The sequence below is a fragment of the Magallana gigas genome, chromosome 3 (genome assembly GCF_963853765.1).
Source record: "Magallana gigas chromosome 3, xbMagGiga1.1, whole genome shotgun sequence".
Lineage (NCBI taxonomy): Eukaryota > Metazoa > Mollusca > Bivalvia > Ostreida > Ostreidae > Magallana > Magallana gigas.
This window is the reverse complement of record NC_088855.1, coordinates 49,005,261-49,025,440: the sequence shown is the minus strand read 5'-3', so window position 1 is coordinate 49,025,440 and position 20,180 is coordinate 49,005,261. Positions and strand designations below refer to the sequence as shown.

General features: G+C 34.4%; 1 protein-coding gene across 11 annotated transcripts in view; it reads right to left on the bottom strand.

The window, feature by feature from the left end:
- Positions 1–17,657, bottom strand: part of LOC105318051 (multiple epidermal growth factor-like domains protein 6) — a 44,968-nt gene extending 27,311 nt beyond the window's left edge. For 6 of the 11 annotated variants that reach the window (XM_011414921.4, XM_011414922.4, XM_011414927.4 and 3 more), the window contains exons 1-4: positions 16,864–17,657; positions 14,897–15,034; positions 12,322–12,431; positions 3,394–3,498 (exon numbers count right to left, since the gene is read on the bottom strand). In XM_011414921.4, coding sequence (XP_011413223.3) covers positions 3,394–3,498; positions 12,322–12,431; positions 14,897–15,034; positions 16,864–16,952 — 442 coding nt within the window. In that variant the 5' untranslated portion in view covers positions 16,953–17,657. Of the gene's footprint in view, positions 1–3,393; positions 3,499–12,321; positions 12,432–12,692; positions 12,743–14,896; positions 15,035–16,863 lie in introns of those variants that run through there. The other 5 variants (XM_011414923.4, XM_011414928.4, XM_011414925.4 and 2 more) reach the window with 2 other exon arrangements.
- Positions 17,658–20,180: the final 2,523 nt, after the last annotated feature.

Sequence of the window (20,180 nt, the reverse complement as noted above, 5' to 3'; positions counted from 1 at the left end):
GCACTTAAAATGATAAGAATTTCTTTTCAGTCAATTAAAAAAGTATAGTACACCAACATTTGTGATTTAATGTATTCTTTCAATTCAAACAATAAGACCAATCTTTACCACATTTTCGTCTTTCTCACTCCTGTTTCTAATAACACATTGTTTCACTTGTTAAAAGAATGTGATTTTAAGACAGCATGGCTTTGATTGGTTTTAACTATTTTCAACTTTTTGAGCATTTTTGAAATAGAATATGTATGATAAACTACTGATTATATCTAAAATATCATTTACTTTTAACCACATCAATTTAATCATTTCAAAGGCTCTAAGTTTACATTAATACCTGTATTCATTTATGTCCAATAACAATACAAGTAAATAAATAGTATATATACATTTTTGGCTGTTGAAATAATTCTTCATCTTGACCTAAAATACATCCCAAAAATATATTAATGAATGCCAACAAAACACCTGTTTGTTTGCTAGCAAGCTGGCACTAAAAGATGATACAGGTCGCAGCTAATGAGCTGACACCTGAAGAGGTGTGAATTCCTCATCTATAGAGGGTGGGGTCAGGACAGCTTCCAGGTATAATAAGGTATCCGCTACTAATCTTTCTTAACTCTGTCTTAAGTATGGTAGAATATCCTCAAGGGGACAGTCCTACTGTCTAAACACTTAACCCCTTTATATTTACAATGAGTATTCTTTTAATACTGACGCATATAACATTTCTTGACATTTCTAATAATATCAGGCCTAATTTGGCAGTAATATAATAAAGCTGGGGCTAAACAATCGTAGAGTTATCTGATCTTTATCAAGTCACATCCTTTAAATGACCAGTGTATTCACTAAGAATCTTCCAGACAGTTTAAACATGATCTGGTCATGAATTATCTTGGCGAGATTCGGGTGGAAATCTCTTCTGTCACAGACCAATGTCTCGAGATAAAGCCTGCCTCCCACGGCACTGACAGTGCAGAAGCAGAAACCTCATCCCCCCAATCAATATCCCCGCCAGTGATAAATAGCCCCAACACTGTTTCTGTGCAATTACCTAACAAAATAAATTGAAGGAATTCCATAAAAGGTATCAATACTCCATCTATAGAATAGGAATTCCCAATGGAATTGAAGCCCAAAATGCAACGATTTAACTCAAGTAATAGCCTAAAACCACAATGCAAGCACCAAAAAATCTTTAATATAAGACCTTTTGAAAACAAAAAAATCAAACTCTTATGCATTATTAAAAATTATAATTATCAATAAAACATAAACAGCTGCATCTTAGCAAAATGTTAGTTTGCCCTGAAATTTCCATTTGCAGAGACTTTAGCGTAAAAATATCATGATTCAGAATTGTTTATGTTCATATATATAGCAATAAAAAAAACACCATTTGTTCTTCTTTCCCAGAAATCAAAAATAACCCTAGAAACTAGAGAGTGAATTGACGAAGTCAAGAATAAATCAAACAAGAGATAAGTTTGTGTGCTGTGACTAGATATACTACTGCTTGTGGTTGAGCAAGTCTTTGATCAGGGTCTCTGAATTGAGTTACTATGGTGACAGCTTGACATAATACTGAGATGACTTAACCTTTAATGACCTTTACATACATAAGAGGTCCATTTTGCGGGCATGACTGTTACAATACAGACATAGAGCTACAGATCAGTGGTACTCATGCATCTACACATTGACCACAGAGGAATGAAACAGATCTTAAAGTATGCTGCTCTCAAATCTTTCTATTTACATGTCCGACATGGCTTCTGAGAAGTAACCAAACAACAGACATTTTCTGTACAGATGTATAAAACCAAACTTTTCAAAATCTTTTGCTCATGTTGATCACATGTGTGTGTAAGTTAAGGCTTCAAAGTTTTTCTCTTACAATGTCTGTAAGCAACGTACTATACTATTCACAGGGCTGAACCATTGAAATATACAAGTATCTTAGGCAGGGAATGCTTGGATTCTCTTGCAAATACGTGTCAAGATCACTTTACTAACTATTGTAGGAAATCATTGTCTGTTTAAATGAATGAACATTTTCCAAGATTGTATCTTTAAAGATATCTATCATACTGAACTTGAGCTAGAACACAAATTTTCCCTGTTGTCTGTTTTAAACAAAGAGTAGTAAACTACACAATCCCTTTGCCAGATCAGTTTATTCTCATCCAAAACAGACCTCAACTGCCTCTTTTCTTTTTCTTGACAGTTGTTTAAGGTAAAGCTTTGAGCACAAAAAATTTGAGAGGTTCAAGGAGTCATTTAATATGCAACAGAATGCATGCAATCACAGCTGTTTTAGGGACAATTATAAATTCATATCAACCAGTGCACTATTCAAACTTAACAATGCAATGCAGTTTAATCATCTCTAAATGTTGGTAAACTAGAAGACAATTTACATATTACGATACCGCAAAACAAAACTGTCATGATTTAAATTCCATTGTGTTGTTCCTTAGACCAACATGAACAGAGTTTTCATCACCTAAATGACACTATGTCTGCAATGATGTAAGCAAAATGCACGTACCAAACCTCAATTCCAAGGTCTGTTAATTCTAAATTCAAACAGGTTTCGTTCATGTAGATATCTTTTGAAACCACAGAACCCATACAAAATTGATCGCGCCAATTTTATACCATTTTTTAAAACAGTAAATGCATACAGAAGAGCATCTACAGAAAGAATAAATTGCTTTATTAACATTTTCAAGAAAACTCTTTTTACAATCCTGTAAATTGTAGAGTCAGAGGGACTAAACGTAATTTCTAATGATAATCTTTCAAATGGAAAACATAACGACTCTTGTAAACCACTTTGAAGCCATGCATCTATAATAACATCTCGATCCAGAGATTTTGTCATGTTGTAGCATCTTAATATATAAATCACTTTTTGAAAGTAACATTTACTATAAAAAAAATTTATCAAATAGTTTTATATAGATTGCAATTTCACATCATTAAATTCTTCCAAATGGTGTAGGTATAATCATGAGTAACCATGAATTGATGGCAATATAAATGGATGGTTTGACTGTCTTCACTCACCATACTGATATCATTTATCTTAAAAATTTATTAAATGGTCTGATATATATAAGATTGCAAATGCAATATCATAAACTCTTCTATCTGGTATTGGTAAATGTGAATAGATAGTAATACAAATGGAATGTTTGACCCGCTTGGACATGTGGGTTCTTTCCTGGTACTCTGGCTTCTTCCCACAACAATGACCCCCTCATGCTAACATCCGTGCCAATGAGAGATACTCATATAAGTTGTAGAACTTGTTTATCATTCGTTGTAAAATAAAGTTCAGTTAAGTTTTTTAGTTTTTTTTTAAAGTGTTTGCCTGTCTTCACTCACCATACTGACAGCGCGACCCCTGGAACCCAGATGGACAGACACATCTCTGGGTGTTTCCATCCACACACCGGCCCCCATTCAAACAGGCTGTCTGGCTGCATTGTCCTGGCAAAGAGAAATAGCACCATTAACGCACATATATATTTTTCATAAAAATTATATACTGAGGAAATTTGGATGACATGTACAAGGTTACTATGAAACTGAAAGATAGGCTTGTAATAGACTAAATTAACATATTGAACACATAAATTCACATCTACTACAAAAAATATATCATGGCATTTATCATAATATTTCAGTGTTATTTTTTATTCAGTTCATTAATATTTTTATGAAAATACTTTTACCACACAACAATGAATGCTCATTTATGTTTTAAAAAATTGGACAAATAACCTGAAGTATACTTAAAGTGTTCCTGGTACTTGTACTTTCATTGTTAATTATAACCTTAACAGTAATTCAATGTAAGCAATGTATGATTTCTTCCTCACACAAATCAAAAGACCCTCAGATTTTGCATGAATCATCCCTTCTTAAAAGTGAGCTCGCAGTAACTGATGAAGGGTTTCTCTGATTCACTTATAACCCTATCTGCACCAAAGGTCTCCAATTCTCACTGGAAGCCAGAAGAAAACCAATTTCTCCTGTCCAGAATCTTTTAATATCTACATTATGATGAATTTCATGCCATGTTGCATAATTTTACTTGAGAGACTTCACCCATCAATGCTAGCTTGCAACCCCAGTCTCCATATATCATTCCCAATGCATCAAACACAAAGAGGAATCTGACCCTGCCTACTGATATCTCTGTAATGTAATGGAGACTTACAATTAATGAACACAGACCATGTCATTCTTTGATTGTTCAGTACAAAGCTTCAACATTCCATTATTAAGACCAAATACTACTCTCTCTCTCTCTCTCTCTCTCTCTCTCTCTCTCTCTCTCTCTCTCTCTCTCTCTCTCTCTCTCTCTCTCTCTCTAACCAAAACTAATGCTTTCCTATTACAGGTTTTGATTTGTATAGGCCTCATAAATTTCTACCTGATTTATATGCTCTGTAGTATTAATAAATCATACCAGTAACGGTATTACATATAGGTGCTGTGAATTTTTTTTTTCAGTTTGGGGGATAAAATACCCAATATATAAAAAATAAGATTATAATGAATTGATCCCTCAAAGCTAAAAATTCAACAATGGCATAAAAAGTTCTTAAGTTTCATCATTTGTTGCCTGAGTACTTCAACAAAAACAGACCACAACTTGTCCATAGGAAAGCTAAATCATACGACATAAAATATCTGATGGTATCAATGTGCCGCTTACTGGGGACCATCATTATGGTAATCCTCAACCTAACCCTCGACCTTCAGAAGAGTATCATATGTTCCAGTACAAGAGAAAAATTTGTAGACCATTCAGCTTAGGTGAATTCCAGGAGGTGACTTTTCACTGATAAAGAGTGATTTTTTAAAATTCAACACCTCTTAAGATACCAAAACAAAAGTCAAGAAAGGGTGTAAATCGATCCATTAACGCATGACCATCCAAGGAACGGAGAATGATATTTAGTAAATGTAATGAACTGTCCAGATGTCTGAAAGCTTTGTCTGTTGTTACAGGGATGAGCAGATCATGAGAAATAGATACCACACCCTCATAGGTCTCTATAAAAGTTATTTACCCCTAAAATACTTGTACTAAATATAAATCCATATTCACAAGACAATTTTTAACATAAACTTTGACAGCTTCAAACAGAATTTCTGCCTCATGAAATACTGGAAATAAAAGCTATAATTATTTGAATAAAATATATGTTCTTAAAATAAGTACTGAATAATAAAGAAAATTCTGTAAAGGCAGTGCAGTCCCCAAAGAGTCTGCAGCAATGACAGAACTTTGGAATAGTTTCCTGGATGTTCACGTTCTCTGGCATATGATGAAGACAATATAATGTATATCTCCATACGATGTCACTAGTGTCAGTATATATGTAAATGTAAGGAATTTGTCATGGGGGATTATATTTACATATATTGTTTCACATGTCTTCTCAGTTGATTATCAACATTAATATAAACAGTGTAAGTGAAAATGTTGAAATTCTGTAAACCATCAGGTATCTTGTGCATCTGAAAGCATAAAACTCATTGTCATCTTGTAACAGTAGAATTAAGACCACCACTAAATCATACTAAAGTGTGACATTAATTTTTGTAAGCATCAACTTTAAAGGAAATGGAGAGAGGTTTATGGCCAGTAAAAATATAAAATAAAGTAGTAAACATTAGCTATACTCAGACCTGTATCCTGGACTGGTTCATCTATTACTTCTTTAAACCCTTAAGAGATGGTTACTTTCAAAGTTTTCAATATTTACCTTCAAACACCCCATAAAACATTTGATAAAATTCTATGGCAACCGTAAAAATAGCTCATATACCCACATAAATTATCAACTTGTAAAAAATCATTAAATAAGCAAAGGACCACACATCATTAAATTTTATATTTCAATTTAATTTGCATATGAACTGTAAATAAAAGAAAAAAGATGAACCCCTGTATGCAGAGTAAAGTGTTATTTCCCAGGTTCTTTAAAACCCAAAAAGTGTGTTTTGTGGGGCACCTGCCAGAAAGTGAGAGTAACACAAGCTCTTAGGATTCTCTCAAGACTGGAGTCAGTTTACCAAAGAGTAAGCAATCAGGGAGAGTTTTTAGTGAGGAAACAATAGCTAGGACAGTGAGGGGGGGTTGCTGTCACCAGGGTCAGGGACCCTGTCATGTTGCTGTCTTAACCCTGCTAATGTCTCTCCTTCCATATGACCAACTTTCAATCCCTTTCATATTGAATTTCTTGTTCCTTAAAACAAGAGAGAAAGCACCTGTTTTTACTAAATGCGTTTTGATTACACAAGCAAACAACAAATGTTTGGTATTCTACACATTTCCCTACAGCCGTCTTTCGATTTCAAAGGAAGTTTAGGTAAATAAATGTTTTAAAGACTTAAATGGTTTTCCGCTATAAATCAAACTTTAAAAATCTTAAAACTTTTTCATTCAGAACAAATGGTAGAGAAAATATACTGCATTCTAGATTTAAAAATAATATTCATTACATATCAGTAAAAGAATTTAAACAAACATACAATTTGAATGCTCTTAAAATAAAAGAATTTTCATACATTAAATTAGCATATTTTTACTTGAGTGGAGGTCACTAGCAATGTTAAGAATTAGAACCAAAGAAGACAAATATCAAATGTTCAGACTTCAATCAAAAGAGCAACATTTGAATCTACTGAAGTTTCATTCATGAAATTATTTTTTTTTAATTTAAGGTTAAATTGTTAGGTGAACTAACTTCAAGCAATTACAGACATGAAAGAATATAGTATGTATTTGGACAAAGACAAGTGTTGGTGCGCTGAAAGAGGCATTTATGACGGGTTTGTTTTGCAGATATTCCGAGTTTCTCTTACAACCTAGCTCTTCCAATCCTCTCTGGCATTATCCCTGCTTCTTGAATTGACATCCAAAAACCTACCGTAGTAGCCTTAATGAGCACCTTACTGATCTGGATACAAGAATAAACAACATTTCTATTTAATCCATTGTATAAAGAGTGGGGGTTTTTTTCATTATCATTATGCTAGTAACTCCATGAAAAGATCTGAATCTGTATTCAATTTTATAATGAGAGCATATATAAATCCAGATTTATAAAAGGGTACATATTATCCTATAAATCAAAGATAATGTGTAATTTCCAGATTGAATTCTATTGAACAAAAGATGCTGAGTTGATCCCTGTAAAAGAAGCTAGCCTAGTGCCCTATAGACAATTCCTCGTGACCCTTGCAGGGTTAGCCCCTGTACTTTTGCAGCACTTGACAGGTGGGAAACAATGGACCTCCACAGAAAGAAGATTCGACCTGTCAACTTGATCTCTTTATAATGCATACATGTCTATCAATTTGGCCCAGGTAAAGGCCAAGAGACTAATCTGATCATTTGTCAATAACTCAATGAGGAAAGCAGAAACCCAAACAGGAGGCAGTCCAGGGACCACACATGCTTACATCATAAAAAGTTCCATCTTGATTGCTTTGATATACATCTATCATTGTAATCAGGGTCGGCCACTGATCATCTCTAAATGGGCAACATGCAGAGTCAATATTTGATTTTTGAGGACAGATAATGAACCCAGGAGTTAGAAATACAAATCACATGTATGTATTTTTGTAGAAGTTATTGAAGATTGGAATAAACCAACTTCATTAAGCCACCATTTACTAGCGCTGCTGATTTTATGTTAGATCAAATGAATCCAAAACGGAATGTTTACCAAGCACCTTTACATTTGTTAAAGAAATACAGATGCTATTTTAAGCTAATTTGTTATGTCCATGCAGATAGAAAAAAAATCCATTCCACCTTAGAATCCTGGTAATGATCAATAATGACTTAATATGTATCAATTTAGAAACATCATAATAATTAGGGCTCAATTGATTTAAAAATGAAAATATGGCAGCTGTCAACAGCAACACATGCAAAGGTTACTCAAGAAGCCTTCAAACCAAGTTCAAAGCAACGAAGTATTTGATGCAGAGGTAGCCTTCCTGAACTTTGACAATCAATTCTCTTCAGGAATTCAAACACCTTGCCTTATCTGATGATCTTGACGCAGACAGCTTAATTTTTGGCCTTTTTGTAGCTGTCACAGACAGACATATTGACCAGACTTAAACAACTAACTCTACAAATGTTTGTGACAGATTACTATTAATTGCTTTTAATATTGATTATAGTACCCTTCTAAAGTTTCAAAAAAATGTTCTATAGTTGGAGACACTGTAGGGCCATAAGGGTATAACTAGTTTAACATCTAAATTAGCCCATGTAATATCCCCCTAATCAGTTTAACTGATTGATCTATCAATGTGATTAGGTTTCTTGTAAGACGGCTTGTTGAAGACATACTGCTTATTACATTGAAGAAAAAAATGTAACCTTTTTTTAATCTTAATGAGGTGGTAAATATGTGAAGGCCACATTTTTTTCCCTAAGCTCTGAGCGATGGCACCTTGTGATAAATGACGTACAATAATTAGAGGACATCTGATATGTCTTCTGAGCAATTTAAGAGCCCGCTGCACATACTTTGTCAGATTAAAACAATGTGCATGAGAGGGAGGTTATGGCACCTGCTCCAATCTCTGACCATTGTTAATGAAGCATGTGTCTACTAGCAATCAGGTTACATAAAGATATATCAACAGCTCTAATATACCAGTATATAATATTGCAAGAATACTGTGTAGAGCCATGTATCAAAAAAGGTTGTCCCTAACCCCAACGGGAATGGAAGTATATACATGTATATCACTGTAAGAAAAAAAAGACAAAAATTCACTGAACAAATAAAGCAGTTTCTTAGTCAATTCATAATCTTGTGTGTTCATATATAAGCCAAAAAATATCCTTGCAGATTGATTACAGGAAACTCGTTATTTAATGATTTTCTTACACTTAATGACCCTTTAATTTTTCTATTTTGAATCTGAATTTGTTCACACATTCAATACCCTTACTTGTTTTTAGTGTCTTTTCTCAGCAATTTTGACACTATTTTCTTTCTATAAAACAAACTGGTTTTACAAAACAGTGCTTTAACAAGCTGCTAAAATATAACAAAGTACAGAGAATGTGAATTAAATCTAATAACTTCAAATGGTCCAAAAATGCTATGAAATATTCATTAATGTCAAACTCCTTTGAAGTTTAGGGCCCATAAATCCATGGCTAATCTTCGAACATTAAGGCAGTTACACTGGATTCAGGTAGAAGTTACACCTATGCAGGTGGCCGTTAGACTAAAAACAGCCCAAAGCTCAGTTTTACTTAAAAAGAGAGAGAGAGAGAGAGAGAGAGAGAGAGAGAGAGTATATTGAAAATAAATATGTATCTATCATTTTTTATTCATACATCCATTTTTTGTAATTACCTAGAATCTACATTGTTTCAGTTTTTGAACTTCATGCAAATAAATTTAGAATTAATTGTCAAAAATGCAATACATGTAATACATATACATAGAGAATTTAAGGTCTATATAATATATATAAAAACTTTTCCTTTCCATATTTCTTCTATTATGTATAGACTTCATTTTGAAACTTTTAAATTTTCATTTACCACTTAAAACATATGAAATTACCTAACAGAAGGATAATTGTCCACCAAATTCCCATGCTTCCTAAACCTCTTCAAATTAATTGTAAGAAAAGAAACAACTACTAGAAATCATAAAGAGATATTGATTGTCTTAAAATATTGAAAACACAGAGAAAATATTGATAGATGACAGCTGAAACTAGCTGATAAATCCATTTCTCTAATCAATAAACACACAGAAATGTAACCACTCTGAAAAATCTGAAAGAAGTTGCCAACACTTTGTTTGTATCTTAAACATTGGAATTATCAGCTCTAACCAATCCCGTAATAAAATGAAGTCTACTAATTAAAACTTTTCTGCTTTGAATCTAGATGTCACTTGGCTCCCTATCAAACAGAGGAATAAATGAGGCCAACCGGCAAATATTACCATTACATGCTTTCTTCAAACAAAGCTTACTAATCGTTGGATAACAGAAGCCATTAATATTTCTTAACAACAAACTTTGTTTCATAATATTGGCCATCCTTTCTTTGCTTGAAATGTACAAGAGGTGTGAATCTAATCAACTTTTAAGTTAATGATTTTTTAAAGTTTTATAGAATCACATACTGAATTTGTGAATATGTTGAAGAAATATACTGGGAATCAATTACAAAAAAATTCATAAACATACTGTGTTTTCGAAAATTGCACAACATATTTGCACCTGTTTTTTGTTTTTGTTTGTTTTTTTTTTTACTAAAAACCATTTAGGAGTTCGTAACATTTTCTTTTAAATGGATACAGGAAGTTAATGAGTGTTTGTAGACCGGGGACCAATAGTTCGTCCGAGGTGAGGGAATGAGTATTCATTTCCATTGTCTTGTAAGACACTCACAGGAAATATCAAATAATTTGGTGGAGATTCCTTGTGGTAAGACTACAGTAAAAGAATCAATTAAAGGCAGTTATCATTGATCAGTGATCAATTAACACTTCCTATCACCAAGTACAATACAACACTATTTGGTGGGCTGAAACAAGGAGTTTAAAAATCATTCAATGATCAAACAAAACAATAACATTTTCTTATCAATTGATGTTTTACAAAGAAACGCGTCTCGATGGAGTGTATATATTGATCTCACAGGAACATGGGATCCTAGTTCTATATAATCCAGGTCAAAGGATTCCATTACACTAAAGAATGTTCACAAACAACTCACTTACTCATAACTGATAAAGCAGATGTATCCTCCCCCCCCCATCCTACAATCCTCACTCCCCGAAAAGAGGCCTGTCTCTGACCTCTAGAGTTACACTATTACATGTATCAAAATAAAAACAACTCATAACTGATATATCAGATGCATTGTTACATGGTAAGGATTATCATTAACTGGTAAATGTACTGGGTAAAGGATTAACATTGAAACTGTTTTTGAATTTCATTGAAGAACTTTAACTAATAGAGATATAGAGCACAATACATAGTCTTCCTCGTATTATCTATAAAAGTGGATTTTTTTATATTGAAGAAATTATGATAAAAGAGGTTATAAAGTTAAATCAACCATGCAAGTTTGAATAAGTAAGTACTATTATTTACATAAACATGTGTCCTGTTCCAAAAACCTTGACCTCTTCCTGAATCTGAAACCTGTGGCTCGATCAGATCTAGCATCAAAGCATCAGTGTCACAAGATGCATGTCATCCATGCAAGTGTAGTGAAGATAGGAAAAGTAATAACTTAGGCATGGCCATCAAAGGGCACTTGCTCCAAAAACTTTAACCTGCTCCAAAACCATTCACCTTCTACAGCATCTGAAACCTATGCCTTAGTTTCAGCATTCAAGCCTGTCAGTTGTATCATATAATGCACCAGCCATGAACATTTTGTGATGATAGGGCCAGTCATAACTGAGATATGACCATCAAAGGGCACCTGCTCCAAAATCCTTCACCTCCTCCATCATCAGAAGTTTATGGCCCAAATTCAGCATTCCAGCCTGTTAAGTCCATGCATAGGTTTAGATGCTTGATCCATGCAAGTTTGGTACTTAGATACAGGACCTGCTCCAAAAACTTAAATCAGGTCTGGACACTAGGGGTATAGCATAAGCTCCCCCGAATTCATCTCAGTGAGCTAAAATGCCAATGATATGGCCGTTATTTGAAAAGTAAGGAATCAAAATCATCTTGAAAACATTTTATTTCAGCACTGATGTTAGTGATGCAAGAACCTGCTGACCACCTGACTGTCTTTAATATTAACCTGCTCCCTCTCTAAACAGAAGTAACTGAACACATTTTGATTTCATAATAAAATTATTGATCATGGAAAAATTTAAAGCTTAGTGACTGAATTCAACCTCACATATTAAAATATATGAAACATATTCCATCTGTTGAACATTTTTTTATTACAGATATCCATCTCTGCTAAAAATTGAATTTATCTCAATCAGTATAAATTAATTAAAAGCTTATGTCATTTCAATTTGTCATCATTAAATTTTAGTATACCGTTATCCGATGACTTGGTGAATCCACTGAGGACATAAAAACCAAAGCATGCAATAAGTGGGTTACATGGTATGCATGCATACATCTTTGTACTTAATCTTACTATACAATATTAAACTGTCATTCAGACATTGTATATTAATTCATGCATGCAAATACCTGTTCTTCTGTATAATAACTGGCATTGTATGTACATGCATAAACCTATGTACTTACTGTACATGCAGCCAGCCTGTGAGTGCAGTTGCTGCCAGCCATGACAACACTGGTATTTGGTGACAACAAATCTCCTGTAATCTTGCTTATAGGTGGTGAAGTACTGAGTTCTGTAATATCAAAAACTATTTCTTATATACAAGTACATGTATAATACAAGTATAACAGTTGAAACTTGTTACTGCAATTAGATGTATCATAATATGAAGTCCACGAACACTGACGAAGACGTCTTATACTGTTCATGGTTATAATGCATCAATGTGACGCTAATTTTAAACCAACTACATATTTTTTATTTGGGGAAAATCGCATAACCTGATTTAAATGATTGAATACATTATAAAGCAATTATAAAATACATCACTTACACATCTCAATCATACTTCATAGTTAAAGAAACAACACATTTTGTATCTTCTTCCGCTCTTTTCCCGCCAAATTGTCAATAGAAAAATAAAAGAGAAAACCTGTGTGGGATAATTTCCGGGGGGAAAGGACGCTTACGAATGCAAAGGATATCATATAAATAATTATATTCCTATTTAATGTGTATTTTTCTGATTCCCCATTATAATTCATTATAGACTTTCCATATGTATATATATATACCAAAAAATTGATAACACATGTAAAATTTTAGTATTCAACGATGAGAATACCAGTTACCCCGGAGAGTACCAGCATTCAGAATTGATCAACAATTTATTATTGATTTGATACATGCACCAAAAATAGGAAGTTAATTTTTTTTAACCACATGTGACCTTTGTAGCGATTTGTTTCTCAGCGGGTACATTACGTTTCCACTGGCACGCGTGCACGTTCTCTCGATAACTAATTGGAGTACGATAAATTCTGTATCTGACTTTATAGACATTGCTAGTTCGTAACTTATTTATTATTGAAACAAAGAAATGAAATCAAACGACAGTGATTAGCTGGAAATCACGCCAATTCCCCGCGTTTTCGTCAGAGAGAAGCGATACTTAATCTTTTTGGAAGTCGTTACTTATTGGATGGGGTCCTTAATTTCTGCTTTTCTTGTTATAAGTAATTGGATCGATGCTTTGGTTAAATCTAAATTGCTCCCTTTGTTTTCTGTATCGTCTCGTTATAGATTTTTTTTTCTTCTTGAAACTGGATCTGTAATCACATACCGAGCCCCATCATTAGATACCTTAAAATATGGGACCTTAAATAGGCCAAACCCCGCACTCCCTATTTAGATAACTGAAATATAGAACCTTAATTAGGTCAAACCGCGCACATCTCAGACATTTGGGATAAAAAAAAAGTTACTTTCTTACTTACAAAACATGGAATCTTTAATTAAGCCGAACACCTCTTTCTCTTTCGGGAGCTAAATATAGATATAGACATGAAGAAAGTTCGAACTGAAGATCTGTCATTTCAGCGTTTTGATAAACTAATGTTCAGTAGCTGGAGTTAGATATCGCATGATATGTAAAATACAAACTTGGTCAACCCAGCATTAATATTGCCAAAAATATGAATTCATAAATATAATGTATCTTACAAGTTAATTCATTTCCCCACATACTAGTACATTGAGTTCGTTATCCACCCATTAATAATGAGTTGGACATCCACCCAATAACAATAAGTCGGACATCCACCCAATAACAATAAGTCGGACATCCACCCAATAACAATAAGTCGGACATCCACCCAATAACAATAAGTCGGACATCCACCCAATAACAATAAGTCGGACATCCACCCAATAACAATAAGTCGGACATTCACCCAATAACAATAAGTCGGACATCCACCCAATAACAATAAGTCGGACATCCACCCAATAACAATAAGTCGGACATCCACCCAATAACAATAAGTCGGACATCCACCCAATAAAAATAAGTCGGACATTCACCCAATAACAACGAGTAAGACATCCACAAATTAAACCAATTAACAGTGAGTTCTATATCCATCTTCGCACTGTTAATAGGTTTGATATCTACCTACTCAAATTGAATTCGATATCCACCCACTTATAGTCGGTTTGATATCCCTCTATTAACAACTAGTTTGATATCTACAAATTGATATATCGTCGGAAATCAAGGAACTGTCTGTCATACTTAGCATAGCGTATCTGCTTACATCATAAAAAGCGATATGATTCGTTGGTATATGTTGATGCCACCGACATTATCTTAGATATCTACTCTGTGTCACCGAGTATGATATCCATTAACTGAATATACAAATCAAAAGTCCAACATTCTTAGTTTATATGTATGTATCTGAATTACCAATCGCAACTTCTTGAGTCTTTCTACCAGAAAGGCAAAGGAAGTTGCGATTGTCTGGAATACAGGTATATAACTAAGAAGGCAAATACTCGATTGATAAAAAGGACAGTTAGAAATCTTCTCTTAAAGTTTTGGATGATGAATTTGGACATAAAATCATGCTTCCATGTGCCTACCAACTGATAAACATTTGCACATCAATTTCCAGTATTCGTGTTTTGAACCATGTGCATGTCAAAGAGAGAGGATGTTGGCTTGATTCCCTATGGACCCCCCTCCCTGTAGTGTACCTTCGTTCGTGCCCAATGCACCAGTGTCCGGATTTTCCACAGTCAGGTTTCCACACCTTGGCTATCCTGGTAAATGCTTGTCTGCACGGAACTTGGACCAGCCTTGTCTCCACGTCTTGGAACGGACAGACATTCGGCCTGCGAACAAAACAAAAAATTGTAGTATATGTACAAAACAAGGATGTTCTGGTCTATGAACAAAACAAAGATGTTCTGGTCTGATGTTCTGGTCTATGAACAAAACAAACTTGTTCGGTATATGAACAGAACAAAGATCTGCATGGTTAATTAGGTCCATATATAATTTTATATGTAAGAATAGTGGTACAATGTAATACAATCAAAATTTTAGTTTTTATCTCTTTGCATGTGAGTGAGGATGTACACGTTTTATAACCACGTGTGATTACTTCTTTACTTGTTTGATTGTTGTCTCTATTTACAACTGCAATGACAGTAAAGGTTTGGAGAAATCTTGATGATCAATTTATGTGACAATCTGCACTTGGAAACACCGTACACCAGAATTAGAACATTCCACATAATTAATTTGAATATTAAAAAGGTGCAGAAATATTTCGACATTCTTATACCGAGTTCTTTTTTACGTTCAGAAAAGGAAGATTTGGCGTATTATATTTTAATAGATTACAGCACGCGACGTGACTGACAGAATATCTAGTGGGCCATCGGTTGACTTGTAAAGGGGGCCGCGAACGGCCGAGGGAACAAAACAAACTTCTGACGGAGGGTCACGCCCTAGTATGCACAGTTATAAATATTTGTCAAGATGATGCGACACTTTTTTCTGGCTGTGTCATTAGAGAGAGAGAGAGAGAGAGAGAGAGAGAGAGAGAGAGAGAGAATCGGGCTTTGAGTGAAGTCATATCAATGTCGTTATAAATGAAAGAAATTCCGCATATATTTAACATTTTGACTTCTGTTGGTTAAGAATGAGCGATTTTAAGGCGTGTTTGTAAAATTCTACGCTCTTGTTTGCATGGTTTGATTTTAAATTATTCTGCACACAAGAAAAACGGCAGGTGTATTTATTGCATAGTCTTCTGTCAGCACATTTTAAAATTGCCGTGCACAAGATCCGTTGTCGCGAGATCTGATAAATTTATTTTGACATGATATCTTTTATAGATTATAATGGTTTTCTATTACGACTTGCTCGCCTCTTTCTACACGTTAAGTAGTAATAAACTTTACTCTACATACAAAGGTACGTGCCTGTTTACTAATCAACAACACCGGAATCTAAATGTGGGAAAAACGTCTTTATATAACGTTTGAAGCATTGAAGTTAACTGGTCTATTGTGAGGGTTGACAAACAATATGGTAATATATTACAGGTGTGGACAACAACTACCGGATGATATAAGAACAAACTACCCCAAAGTGTGGAACAGTGTTTTGTGTGTCGAATCCCGGTGTTTATTACAAACTGGTGTTTATACAAATAAAAATTGTCAAAATGAATAGATTCAAAGCAGATTTTTAACTGTCCTAATGGTCAGTTTCCTTGCCCACCAACGATTTGTACTATAATATACAATCATGCAATTCGTCTGAGAACATTTTACTTTTTAGTGATGTAATTTTTATGGTCTTCGTTATAGTACGTTTTGATGTGAGGAACTATTGGTGAATTATTTTCTCTCACGAAATTAAAGAACATTTAAAGTATTTTCAAAGGCGATTTCAAGACCGATTTCTATATGTTTGTTGTTGTCCGTGTATTTATATAAGTATTCTTTAATTAATAGGCTGATTTGTGATTTTTGTTTTGTGCATAAACACTACACTAGCAAAACTATTTTTAACCGTATGTAATTTAATTAAAATAACCCTAGTATATTTGCGGAGTTTCAAAGTTAAAAAAAAATGACAATTTTTCAATATTTTGTCCTCCTAGTTTTTAAATGAACGGTTAATTAGAATCACTTTTAAATTGACTTACATTCCGGCTCTAAGATTGTATGTTCCTTTTGATGGCGTAATTCCAATCACAAAAACTAACAGAAACAACTCACAGAAATGAAGATCCATTGTGCACTCTTAGAATATAAGAAATTCTTTTACTGTTTTTTCACCTATTTCATGGAATTTTCTCACCCTTCATTTCACTGTATAGGAAATAAATCCGTCAAAGATTGATGCATGTGGTTTCAACACTTACACTGAAAATGAAACAAGAATCTAAAGAAAAAAGACCCACGCATCAAAGTTTTTTTTAAAACCTCTGATCAGTTCAATTGTTCTGGATGTATGGTCAGATTGACGCAAAGTAGCTAGAGACGGATAGAAACTCCGCAATCCGCACGGATCGACACGCTTAAATAATTTGGTACTCGCTCATCCCCCAGATATTAACGATGTTTTAAAAAGTTTAAATTCCAATTTAAACCAATGAACAAAGTCTTATTACATAGTCCGATTCAAGCCTTTTGCCTTGTTATATTTTCATCGAGAGAAAAAGCCTGATTATGTTTTCTGCTTTTTCGACTCATTACTCGGTCGTCTCCGGATTATAGGATATAATAGGAAATCCAAATAGAATATGGCAGTCACATAATTTAATACACAATTATCCATACAGGTCTAGATGGGACGATCATCCGCTGAATGCTTAATTAGCGGACAGGCTTTGATAAAAACGCCTCTTGTGTGAGAACGTCGGTAGGTAAACGGTTTAAGTGTCGTCCCGGCGAGTCCCAGCTCTTACATATAATCACTGGTTCTATTCTTGACGGAATTCTTCCTCTTGCAAAAATTATGTAAGAAGCACTTCGTTTGTAAGATTTATTATGCCGGTTGATTACTTTGTATCAAAGTGTGCGGAAAGTGACAAGCTTGCAAAAAATAATACTGGAACAGATAATGGCAATATTTACGTGCAGTATTGAACACAAATCAAACATGGAATTTGAAATGTAGGAGAGAGAGAGAGAGAGAGAGAGAGAGAGAGAGAGAGAGAGAGAGAGAGAGAGAGAGATGGTTTTTCTTTTTCTCAGGTTTGCTGGGGTAAACTTCACCTTGGGAGCACTAGATTTTCAACATTCATTTTCGTGAGTGCAATTCTAAGTGATATGATCCACCTCACCCATGTAGACATACTCCTAGTAAGACCTATATGATTCATATACAGATATAGCGCAAAAAAATGAGTTCCCCCCAGCTTCCTCGTTCATTCACTAACTTCTTTCCAGCATAGGCGTCGGAACGGGGGGGGGGGGGGGGGGGCTAGAGGGGGGCTTAGCCCCCCCCCCCCACTTTTTTGCAAAGGTAGACCTAACCATTTGGAATATAGCATCATGGAGGGTTCAGTCCCCCCCCCCCCCCCACCCCCACGGATTAGGAAATTCATGATTGGGGGGGGGGGGGGGGGTTGGCAGGTAAGATTGGAGTTAAAGGTTTAAAGGTATACCCCCCCCCCCCCTCCTCCAAGGATTAGGATTTTCATGATTTTGGGAATTCTTGTCAAGATTTCTGATGATTAGTCTAGCCCCCCCCCCCCACTTTCAATTTGCTTCCGACGCCACTGATACATGTGTGTCCTCCTGGCGGATTCCGTCAACCACCAACAGAATTGACAGTTCTAGGTTTGAAAATAGAGTATGACTACCATTTCACCTTCTCTAATGCTTGATACACTGCTCCTAGATAATTTATTTAAGAAGGCAAAGTGGTCAACATATTACCCATCAGATCAGCTTTAAACTTTTAAAATATGATTTTTTTTACCACAAACTATTGTTAATTTAAAAAAGATCCGAATAATTTAGCTTTAAAATTTGAGCATTTTTCTATATCTTGACCTAGCCTAAAACTGACTCGAACATCCAGCCCTATTTTACACTTGGTAGACACTCCTGTTTTGCTATGGGAGATGACTCCATTAAAGGGACTTAGACACGATTTGACTTAAAATTTTCAAATTTTATTTTTCCATTTTCAATGTTTATGCTGATAAATATAGAAGTTTTTAATGCTATGTCAAATTTTTAAAGTCAAATATCAAGTTATTAGCAAGATACAGAGTTCATAACTCTTTGTTATGTAAACAAAGCTTGAATAATATCATTTTTTACATATGTTGTATTGGTGTAAGTTTCAATCAAATGTATCTTTCTTTTGTTGATACTAGTATTTATGAAGATATTGAGTTAGTTTAAATTGTTTTTTACATGTCATATTGTCTAAGAAATGATAATTCTTTATATTACATTTTTGTAAACAACTATAAGACTCGAGCTTTGTTTATATAACAACCAATTCTTACCTCTGAATCTCGCTTGTAACTTGACTTTAACATTCAATATTTTGGTCAATCATTTAAAATGCACCAGTAAACCATTTTATACATAAGAAATGAAAATATAATTTTTGATCTCAAATCGTGTCCAAGTCCCTTTAATTGATATAACACAGGGAAAAAATATTTCGAAATGCACACTGGTTGATAAAGAGAACTATTTGCTTTCCCTTTCCACGTACATTCTTTATCATTTCTTTTTTAACACTAAAAGTGTATGCGTGTATCGTGCGCGGATCAAGTAGGTGGGTGGGTGCGTGGGTTGAGTTTTCCCGATCCACAGTTACAGACACTTTACCAGGAGGAATACATTATTGACCTCCACCTCCTTGAGAAACACACGGACAATTTTAACAAGTAAATAACAAGAGAAAATATAAATATACACGTATAAATGAAATTCAGTGTTTTCCTCCCCCTTCCCATCGTCAATTATTTATTTCGTTTCTTTTGGGGAGTTTAGTCGGATTTTCCCCTGACAATTTTATTGACAGGTGTAGGGATAGATTAATTGTGGATAAAGATATCGTCGGATACCCGCGAATGATCGCGTCTTTTACTTATCAAGACGTGAACACCCATGGGTATCCGACGATGGGATGTGGATGGACCCCCGATATCTGAAAAAATCCTGGATCCGCACCTGTATTTACGGAGACTTTAATGCATACCTAGTGACCTATAGATACATGTATATATTTGATAGATTACATGTATATTGATATAAATAGTTAAATTATGAAAACGACGAAGAACTCTTCTTCAGACGTAGAGTTATAATTCGAGTATTTTAAGGGTGAACCCCCGATCGCACTTTTGTTTCTGGGTTTCATTCCGATGAAGATATGTTATTAAAAAAAAGAGTCAGAAATACGCGTAAAATTTAATAATCTATCATATAATATAACCTCAGTCCTGTTTATATATGACCGTAAAAAAAGATATTTCCATTTATCCTTTAT